The sequence below is a fragment of the Rhinatrema bivittatum genome, chromosome 11, assembly GCF_901001135.1.
Source record: "Rhinatrema bivittatum chromosome 11, aRhiBiv1.1, whole genome shotgun sequence".
NCBI classification, from domain to species: domain Eukaryota; kingdom Metazoa; phylum Chordata; class Amphibia; order Gymnophiona; family Rhinatrematidae; genus Rhinatrema; species Rhinatrema bivittatum.
In genome coordinates this window covers 45,984,678-45,996,049 of record NC_042625.1, presented here as the reverse complement: position 1 = coordinate 45,996,049, position 11,372 = coordinate 45,984,678, and the positions used below count along the sequence as shown (strand labels likewise).

The window sequence follows — 11,372 nt, the reverse complement described above, 5'->3', positions numbered from 1 at the left end:
GCAGTCAAATACAGAAGAGAGAGTAGAAGGTAGGGACACACTAAGGCACACACAGAGGGACAGTCATAAACAGAGGAGAGAGTAGGAGGGAGGGACACACAAAGGCACACACAGAGGGACAGTCATAAACAGAGGAGAGAGTAGAGGAGGAGGGACACACAAAGAGGAAAAGGGTAGGAGGGAGGGACACACTAAGGCACACACACAGAGGGACAGTCATATTCAGAGGAGAGCGTGGGAGGGAGGGACACACAAAGGTACACACAGAGGGAGAATTACATATAAATTACACACATAGGAGAGAGTAGGAGGAACACACACAGAGGGAGAGTCTCACACAGAGGAGAGAGTGGAAGGGAGGGACACAGAGGCACACACAGAGGGAGAGTCATACACAGGGGAGAGAGTAGGAGGGAGGGACACACAAAGGCAGACACAGAGGGAGAGTAGGAGGGACACACACAGGGAGGAAGGGAGGGTGAGAGGGGTCCAGGCAGGGGAAGAGCAACTGCACGGTCAGTGCTCGTGTACCTCACATCCATTCAGTGGATCCGGGTCGGGAGCAGCGAGCATGGGGAGCCTTTCGCCCACCGATCCCCAGCGCTGGATCTTCCTGACAGCCCTGTGCCTGTGGACCTGCGAGCCGGGAGAAGGCAAGGTAACGTGCCCCGGGCAGGCGGGCGGCGAGCCCCGGCTCAGCCTCTGAACCCCCCCGGGAGGGACGGTCCTAACCTTTCCATGCCCCGGGGGTGGGGGAGGATAGAGGAGAGGATCCTGGGCGCTCTGTCTGTCAGTGCCCGGGTTTAGGGGCTGTCCGTCTGTCTGTCTGCCTGCCCCTGTCCCGAGAGGGGTCCTGGCCTCTCCGTCTGACCGTGCCCCAGGAGTGGGGGAGGATAGAAGAGAGGGTCATGGGCTCTACGTCTGTCCGTCCGTCTGTCTGTCTGCCTGCCCCTGTCCCGAGAGGGGTCCTGGGCTCTCCGTCTGACCGTGCCCCAGGAGTGGGGGAGGATAGAAGAGAGGGTCATGGGCTCTACGTCTGTCCGTCCGTCTGTCTGTCTGTCTGCCCCTGTCCCGAGAGGGGTCCTGGGTTCTCCGTCTGACCGTGCCCCGGGTCATGGGTTCGCCGTCTGACCGTCCGTCTGTCTGTCTGTCTGCCCCTGTCCCGAGAGGGGTCCTGGGCTCTCCGTCTGACCGTGCCCCGGGAGTGGGGGAGGATAGAGGAGAGGGTCATGGGCTCTACGTCTGTCCGTCCGTCTGTCTGTCTGTCTGCCCCTGTCCCGAGAGGGGTCCTGGGCTCTCCGTCTGACCGTGCGCCGGGTCATGGGTTCGCCGTCTGACCGTCCGTCTGTCTGTCTGTCTGCCCCTGTCCCGAGAGGGGTCCTGGGCTCTCCGTCTGACCGTGCCCCGGGAGTGGGGGAGGATAGAGGAGAGGGTCATGGGCTCTACGTCTGTCCGTCCATATGTCTGTCTGTCTGCCCCTGTCCCGAGAGGGGTCCTGGGCTCTCCGTCTGACCGTGCGCCGGGTCATGGGTTCGCCGTCTGTCCGTGTCCGGGTTTAGGGGCTGTCCGTCCGTCTGTCTGCCTGCCCCTGTCTCGGGAGGGGGTCCTGGGCTCTCCCTCTATCCTGCCGGGGTCTGCTCCTGGCCCTTTCCCAGGTAGCCGAGTACAGGGTGGCTCAGCTTTAAACTTTGCAAGCTTTCCGACTTTTTCTTGCCCAAAGTTGGAGAGGGCAGGCCCCAGGGCTGGGGGACAAGAGCCGGCCAGGAACCTCAGAGGCAGGCGAGTGGCCTCCTGGCCAGCTTCAGTCTCGGGCTGCATCGTTTGTCCACTGATTACCCGGTAACAAAATGAAACAGGCGTGCAGTCCTACCCAGGGGCAATGCCCTTATCCTCTCACTAGCCCTGCATCTGGGGGGGGGGGGGGGGGGGGTACTCATACCCTCACCTGAAGGGGATAATACCCTTATACCCTCACTATCCTTGCACCTGGAGGGGGGCAATACCCTTATACCCGCACTATCCCTGCACCTGGAGGGGGGCAATACCCTTATACCCTCACTATCCCTGCACCTGGAGGGGGGCAATACCCTTATACCCGCACTATCCCTGCACCTGGAGGGGGGCAATACCCTTATACCCGCACTATCCCTGCACCTGGAGGGGGGCAATACCTTTATACCCTCACTATCCCTGCACCTGGAAGGGGGCAATACCCTTATACCCGCACTATCCCTGCACCTGGAGGGGGGCAATACCCTTATACCCTCACTATCCCTGCACCTGGAGGGGGGCAATACCCTTATACCCGCACTATCCCTGCACCTGGAGGGGGGCAATACCCTTATACCCGCACTATCCCTGCACCTGGAGGGGGGCAATACCTTTATACCCTCACTATCCCTGCACCTGGAGGGGGGCAATACCCTTATACCCGCACTATCCCTGCACCTGGAGGGGGGCAATACCCTTATACTCGCACTATCCCTGCACCTGGAGGGGGGCAATACCCTTATACCCTCATTATCCCTGCACTTGGAGGGGGGCAATACTTTTATACCCGCACTATCCCTGCACCTGGAGGGGGGCAATACCCTTATACCCTCACTATCCCTGCACCTGGAGGGGGGCAATACCCTTATACCCTCACTATCCCTGCACTTGGAGGGGGGCAATACCCTTATACCCGCACTATCCCTGCACCTGGAGGGGGGCAATACCCTTATACCCTCACTATCCCTGCACCTGGAGGGGGGCAATACCCTTATACCCGCACTATCCCTGCACCTGGAGGGGGGCAATACCTTTATACCCTCACTATCCCTGCACCTGGAGGGGGGCAATACCCTTATACCCGCACTATCCCTGCACCTGGAGGGGGGCAATACCCTTATACCCTCATTATCCCTGCACTTGGAGGGGGGCAATACTTTTATACCTGCACTATCCCTGCACCTGGAGGGGGGCAATACCCTTATACCCTCACTATCCCTGCACCTGGAGGGGGGCAATACCCTTATACCCTCACTATCCCTGCACTTGGAGGGGGGCAATACCCTTATACCCGCACTATCCCTGCACCTGGAGGGGGGCAATACCCTTATACCCTCACTATCCCTGCACCTGGAGGGGGGCAATACCCTTATACCCGCACTATCCCTGCACCTGGAGGGGGCAATACCTTTATACCCTCACTATCCCTGCACCTGGAGGGGGGCAATACCCTTATACCCTCACTATCCCTGCACCTGGAGGGGGGCAATACTTTTATACCCTCACTATCCCTGCACCTGGAGAGGGGCAATACCCTTATACCCGCACTATCCCTGCACCTGGAGGGGGGCAATACCCTTATACCCTCACTATCCCTGCACCTGGAGGGGGGCAATACCCTTATACCCTCACTATCCCTGCACTTGGAGGGGGGCAATACCCTTATACCCGCACTATCCCTGCACCTGGAGGGGGGCAATACCCTTATACCCTCACTATCCCTGCACCTGGAGGGGGGCAATACCCTTATACCCGCACTATCCCTGCACCTGGAGGGGGGCAATACCTTTATACCCTCACTATCCCTGCACCTGGAGGGGGGCAATACCCTTATACCCGCACTATCCCTGCACCTGGAGGGGGGCAATACCCTTATACCCTCATTATCCCTGCACTTGGAGGGGGGCAATACTTTTATACCCGCACTATCCCTGCACCTGGAGGGGGGCAATACCCTTATACCCTCACTATCCCTGCACCTGGAGGGGGGCAATACCCTTATACCCTCACTATCCCTGCACTTGGAGGGGGGCAATACCCTTATACCCGCACTATCCCTGCACCTGGAGGGGGGGCAATACCCTTATACCCTCACTATCCCTGCACCTGGAGGGGGGGCAATACCCTTATACCCACACTATCCCTGCACCTGGAGGGGGCAATACCTTTATACCCTCACTATCCCTGCACCTGGAGGGGGGCAATACCCTTATACCCTCACTATCCCTGCACCTGGAGGGGGGCAATACCCTTATACCCTCACTATCCCTGCACCTGGAGGGGGGCAATACTTTTATACCCTCACTATCCCTGCACCTGGAGAGGGGCAATACCCTTATACCCGCACTATCCCTGCACCTGGAGGGGGGCAATACCCTTATACCCTCACTATCCCTGCACCTGGAGGGGGGCAATACCCTTATACCCTCACTATCCCTGCACTTGGAGGGGGGGCAATACTTTTATACCCTCACTATCCCTGCACCTGGAGAGGGGCAATACCCTTATACCCGCACTATCCCTGCACCTGGAGGGGGGCAATACCCTTATACCCTCACTATCCCTGCACCTGGAGGGGGGCAATACCCTTATACCCTCACTATCCCTGCACTTGGAGGGGGGCAATACTTTTATACCCTCACTATCCCTGCACCTGGAGGGGGGCAATACCCTTATACTCTCACTATCTTTACACCTGGGGAGGGCAATACCCTTATACCCGCACTATCCCTGCACCTGGAGGGGGGCAATACCCTTATACCCGCACTATCCCTGCACCTGGAGGGGGGCAATACCCTTATACCCTCACTATCCCTGCACCTGGAGGGGGGCAATACCCTTATACCCGCACTATCCCTGCACTTGGAGGGGGGCAATACTCTTATACCCTCACTATCCCTGCACTTGGAGGGGGGCAATACTTTTATACCCTCACTATCCCTGCACTTGGAGGGGGGCAATACTCTTATACCCTCACTATCCCTGCACCTGGAGGGGGGCAATACCCTTATACTCTAACTATATTTACACCTGGGGAGGGCAATACCCTTATACCCTCACTATCCCTGGACCTGGAGGGGGGCAATACCCTTATACCCTCACTATTCCTGCACATGGAGGAGGGCAATACCCTTATACCCTCACTATCCCTGGACCTGGAGGGGGGCAATACCCTTATACCCGCACTATCCCTGCACCTGGAGGGGGAGGGGCAATACTCTTATACCCGAACTATCCCTGCAACTGGAGGGGGGCAATACGTTTATACCCTCACTGTTCCTGCACCTGGAGGGGGGAAATACCCTTATACCCTCACTATCTTTACACCTGGGGAGGACAATACCTTTATACCCGCACTATCCCTGCACCGGGTTGGGGGGGGGGTAGGGTGCAATGAAAGTAATTTAATGGATTACAAACTGGTTAAAAGACAGGAAACAGAAAGTAGGATTAAATGGTCAATTTTCTCAGTGGAAAAGGGTAAATAGTGGAGTGCCTCAGGGATCTGTACTTGGACCAGTGCTTTTCAATATATTTATAAATGATCTGGAAAGGAGTACAAGTGAGGTGATCAAAATTGCAGATGATACAAAATTATTCAGAGTAGTTAAATCACAAGCGAATTGTGATAAATTGCAGAAGGACCTTGCGAGACTGGAAGATTGGGCATCCAAATGGCAGATGAAATTTAATGTGGATAAGTGCAAGGTGATGCATACAGGGAAAAATAACACTTGCTGTAGTTACATGATATTAGATGCCATATTACCACCCAGGAAAAAGAAGAAGGCATCATAGTGGATAATACATTGAAATTGTCGGCTCAGTGTGCTCTGGCAGTCAAAAAAGCAAACAGAATGTCAGGAATTATTAGGAAGGGAATGGTGAATAAAACGAAAATGTCTTAATGCCACTCTATTGCTCCATGGTGAGACCGCACCTTGAATACTGTGTACAATTCTGGTCGCCGCATCTCAAAAAAGATATAGTTGCAATGGAGAAAGTGCAGAGAAGGGCTACCAAAATGATAAAGGGGATGGAACAGCTCCCCTATGAGGAAAGGCTGAAGAGGTTAGGGCTGTTCAGCTTGGAGAAGAGACGGCTGAGACGGGATATGATAGAGGTGTTTAAGATCATGAGAGGTCTAGAACGGGTAGATGTGACTCGGTTATTTACTCTTTCAGATAATAGAAGGACTAGGGGGCACTCCATGAAGTTAGCATGAGGCACATTTAAAACTAATCTGAGAAAGTTCTTCTTCACTCAACGCACAATTAAACTCTGGAATTTGTTGCCCGAGGATGTGGTTAGTGCAGTTAGTGTAGCTGGGTTTAAAAAAGGATTGGATAAGTTCTTGGAGGAGAAGTCCATTAACTGCTATTAATCAAGATTACTTAGGGAATAGCCACTGGCATCAGTAGCATGGAATAGACTTAGTTTTTGGGTACTTGCCAGGTTCTTATGGCCTGGATTGGCCACTGTTGGAAACAGGATGCTGGGCTTGATGGACCCTTGGTCTGACCTAGTATGGCAATTTCTTATGTTCTTATTTCCCTGCACCTGGGAGGAGCAATGCCCTTATATCCTCACTATCCTTACACCTGGGGGGGGGGGATTTGGACCTGTTACTTTTCTTGTGCTCTTGTGGGCTTCCAGTTCCATGAACACCAGTGTTGGGATTAGGCCCCATGAGCCTTAATTTGTGACTATTATTTTATCTCTTCCCCTCCCCCCACCTCATTACTGTGAGGTTCCTGGGCCATGCACCAGAGCTCCTTCTGGAACCCTGCAATCACGGGTGCTAAATCCGGACACTGAGCGTCACTGCTGCCTTATGACTCCCTCCTCTTCCCCCCAGTCCCCACTCCCCCCACTATGAGTGCTGAGTGCTACCTCCACAGCTGACCGGGAGAGCAGAAACCTCAGTTAGGATCAAACCCAAGTCCCTTCAGCTTCTCACAATTTGTCCATTTTTTTTTCACATCTCGGGGAAGGGAAAGTGGCCAAGGATCTTTGGCTGCTCGCTCTCCCTCCATCTATCTATGTCTTGTTCTCCAGGGGCAAGGGTAGAGAACAAAGATCCTTGGCTACTCCTGGCCCATCCATTTGTCCATGCCCCAGAGAGGGGAGACAGATCCTCAGGTGCCCCCATGTCCTTGCCCTCCTGCCCTGTCTGCCACTAGCCTTTGCCAAGGCAGATGTTGCTGGGACTTGGAGTTTGTCTTGTTCTTGTTTCCTCCTCTCATGGGCACTTTAAAGGTTGCTCCTGGTCCTCCACTGGGCCACCTCCAGGTACTTCTTTATGCTAGTGTTTTTCTGTCCCTTCTCTTGGCTACTAAATCATGCTGCCTAATTCCTTACATAACTTGCTGCTGCATACGCGGACTGTGTCAGGGAATAGGATGCTTTCTTGTCAGATCTAGCAGCTCTGTGGAAAATCTGGATTGAGCTGCATACTTCAGTGACTTAATTATTATTCACACTTAGCTGATTAAACTGCTGGCAGTCTTCAAGGAGCTGCATTTTCATAAGAGATGGCTAATGCTGATTCAGCTTCTGCCAGGGCCCTGGCTGGAGGAATTGTACAGGGCAAAAGTGCATTGACTTGGCATCTCCCTGCTTGTTTAAATCTTTTTTTGTTTTGTTTTAGGTTAAAAGGCTCAGAGTATGAGATTCAGTTAGATAGTCATTTCTGTTACATAACAGTTTGGGTATTCAGTTTTCTGAAGCTTTTTGGAATCTGCTTTCTCTAATCTATTTTTCTGCAAAGTTAAAAAAACCTCCAGTTGGAGCTTCCTGAAACCTTGTTTGGCCTGATTACCTTCAAGTGAGCGGTGCACTAATTGGTCAATGTATTTTTTGCTGAGGAAGACAGTTACAGGTTAAATCGGTTGACCTTTTACACGTCTTGAAATCTTCTGCTGAGGCAGGACTACGACAGTGTGGCACACTCAAGGTGGCCACTATGGCCAGTTCTGCTGGGATACAGGAGCCACAGTCTACAGCCTTCAGCAAATAAAACAGATCCAGAGGGGATTCTGGTGTGAAGGGGCTGAAACCATGCAGGGTATTTGGTAGGATAAAATAACTAGATCTTTAATAATACTCACAGTTACTTGAACTTGATAGTAATGGTAAAAAAACCCCACAAACCGTGTATGTGACAAGTAATGCGAGTTTGTCTCTGGCCTGCAATCGTATCACCATGACCTTGAAGTCCAGCTGGGTCAGGTCTAGCTAGTAGCTGGACCGCAGACCTACGTGCTTCTGAGCCAATATGGTTTATGGAACTCCAATCCCACCAGACCTCAGACAAGAACCCAGCCTCCCAATCTTCAGGAAAAGACTTAAGACCTGGCTGTTCAAAAAAGCATTCCCGGACACTGATTAACCCTTGCAGCCTGTTGAACTACCTCCCATTGTAAAAATGTTAATTTAATGTAAATATCTTTATCTAATGTTATCCTCTCCCTTTCTTCTCTACTCCCAGTTCTAGTACCTTGTTATTTGTAACTGCTTCCTCCTCACTAATAGGTTACTCATTTGTTCTTTGTACACCCCTGTTCTATGTAAACCGGCATGATGTGATTGTATCATGAATGCCGGTATATAAAAATTTTAAATAAATAAATAAATAAATGGTGTCGGGAGGGCACGACGCTGCTGAGAGAGACACACATCACCTTCTAGAGCCAGGAGCTGTGCAGTCTGTGGACAGTAGAGCTCTCAGGCCACTATTGGGGCACTAATCCCATTTTCATTGTCAAATTCCAGTTGAGGTCAAACAATCTGGCATCCACCAAATTTCTTCAGAAAAAATAAAAACAACCCAATTTGGTTCAGCAAAGCTTCTTTGCTTTTAGTTGCTGTATGTATCCCTAATGACGCATTGTCCAGCTCTTGGAGTAAATGTGCTAAAATGTGATACCTGAAGCAGGGCCCTGTGTGGCCTCTAGAGTTCATGTGCAGATAATTCAAGGGTTAGTCTGATAAAGGAATTCAGGTTTCTCCACTACCAGAACTCTGCACTTTAGGAGAACACTAGTGTTAGCAATTATCAGGCCTGGATTTATGCATAGGCAAGATAGGTAACGGCCTTCGGTGCAAAACATTGAAGGCACCATAGAAACAGGATGGTAGAAAAAGACCATGTGGCCAATCCATTCTGCCCATTCACACCAACTGTTCTCTCTATGATCCCTACCATTCCTTCAGAGACCCCTGTATTTATCTCTTGCTTTCTTGAATTCAGATACTGTTATTGTCTCCACCACTTCTACAGGAAGGCTGTTCCACACATCCACCACCCTCTCTATAAAGAATTTTTTCCTGAGATTACTCTTGAATCTACCCCATTTCACCTTCATCCCATGACCCCCTTGTTCTAGACCCTCTTTTGAAAGCAGTGATGTAGCCACCACGCTTGAGAAGAGAGGCTCAATACAGGGCCATCGTGAAGCTCATCCATCCTGTGCGGCTCCAGAGAGAAGGCCTGACAGACTCAGGGCTGTATTGGAACTCATCCCACGCAGCCTGAGAAGAGAGGCACGACCTTCACAGGGTCGACATGGAGCTCATCCTGCACGGCCTGAGAAAGAGGCCCAACTGTCTCAGGGCCGTCGCAGAGATTATCCCACGTGGCCCGAGAAGAGAGGCCTGAGCGAAGCTGGACTGTCACGGAGCTTATCCCACATGGGCCAAGAAGAGAGGCCCAACCGTCTTAGTGCTGTCGCGGAACTCAACACGCCCTGCCCGAGAAGAAGCCTTGCAGTAAGGAGGCCCAGAAGAGAGGGAGAGGCCCTGATAGAGCGTGTGTGTGTGTGTATGTATGAGAGAGAGAGACAGAATGGGAGTGAGAAGCCTGTGTCTGTGTGTGTATGAATGAGAGTATGGGAGTGAGAAGCCTGTCTGTGTATATATGAGAGAGAGCATGGGAGTGAGAAGTCTGGGTGTGTTTGTATGAAAGAGAGCAATGGGAGTGAGAAGCCTCTATATGTATATATGAGTGAGAAGCATGTGCGTGCATGTAAAAAAGCATGGGAGTGTGAAACCGGTGTGTATTTGTATGAGAGAGAACATCAGAGTATGTATGTGGGGGGAATTTGTGTGTGTGTGTGTATGAAAGATAGCATGGGAGTGAGAAGCCTGTGTGTGTGTGTTGTGTAAGAGAGAGCATGGGCGTGAGAAGCCTGTCTGTGTATGTATGAGAGAGAGAGCATGGGAGTGAGAAGCCTGTGTGTGTACGTATGGAGCGAGCTCATCGGTATGAGAAGCCTGTGTGTGTATCTGTGTGTGTGTGTGAGAGAGAGAGATAGCATGGGAGGGCTGAGAAGCCTGTGTGTGAGAAGCCTATGTGTGTATGTATAAGAGAGAGCATGGGCGTGGAGAGCCTGTGTGTGTATGTATGAAAGAAAGCATGTGGGTGTGAGAGACAGTTGGTGTGAGAGAGATAGCATGTGGGAGTGGAAGCCTGCATGTGGGAGAGAGCATGTAAGAGTTAGAGCTTGTGTGTGTGAGAGTAGAAACCTTTGTGTGAGAGTGGGAACCTGTGTGTGTGAGTGGAAGCCTGGGTAAAAGAGAGTGTGTGAGAGTGGGAGCCTGTTTGTGAGAGACAGAGCATGCGAGAATCAGAGCTTGTGTGAGAGAAAGTATGTGTGTGTGAGACAGAGTCGGTGTGTGTGTGTGTATCAGGGAGGAAGGAAAGGGCAGGAGGAGAGAGAAGAAATAGAAATAATAAAAGAGCCCCTGAAAAAGGAATTAGGAAAAGACAGACAAGGGGAAAAAAGAGACTAGGACCAACCGATTAGAAAAATAAGATCCGACAACAAAGGTAAACAAATACATACATTTTGACTTCCATTGATTGGAATCTGCCATCTTTGGGAATCTGCATTTCTTCTATATTTGTATTTTGCTTTTTCTTCAGTATTCTAGTGTTCATAGTGACTGGTTTATTGGGCTTTCCATTTCAATCTTATCTGCATGTTTCTGTTTCTAATTTGTAGTCCCTTATTCTGTATTATGTAAGGATCGGTCTGTGCTCTGCATGTGTGACAGAGGTGGGTTTTTTTGTAGGGATTTATAGCAGTTCAGCTTGTTGTTTGCCCAGTAGGTGGTGTACTAGTATTCTAGGGCCTGGTGCAATGTTTGTTTTGCTGCCTTTTCATAGATAAAGTTGCTGCTGTTTGAATCCTGAGAGCTACTGCTGGTATGGTATGGTATGGCAAGGTTCTAGGTGGCTTTTTATTACATTTTTGTAAGAGTTTGTGTTACTTCACAGTGTTTGGAAGTGGAGAAAGTTTATTTTACTGTTACTGAGGTGTCATCAGAATTTAAATATTTGTTTTGCATGTTGGGTCGTAATATGAACTGTTCGAGTTCTGTTGTGCGTCCATTGCAAATCTTAAGTTCTTATAATTATTGTTGTTTTATAGTAGTTATGATATACTATGTGTTTTTGGAAAGAGTATTCATAAAGTAATACATTGATATTAATTTTATTAAAATTAATATCAATGTATAAAAAGATATAATTGTGATGGAGAAGGTACAGAGAAGGGCTACCGAAATGATAAGGGGAATGGAACAGCTCCCCTATGAGG

The 11,372-nt window shown here is 50.5% G+C and overlaps 1 protein-coding gene across 1 annotated transcript in view; it reads left to right on the top strand.

The window, feature by feature from the left end:
- Positions 1-499: 499 nt before the first annotated feature.
- Positions 500-11,372, top strand: part of LOC115073368 — a 43,967-nt gene continuing 33,094 nt past the window's right edge. The window contains exon 1 of the mRNA XM_029571734.1: positions 500-658. Coding sequence (XP_029427594.1) covers positions 572-658 — 87 coding nt within the window. The 5' untranslated portion in view covers positions 500-571. The remainder of the gene's footprint in view (positions 659-11,372) is intronic.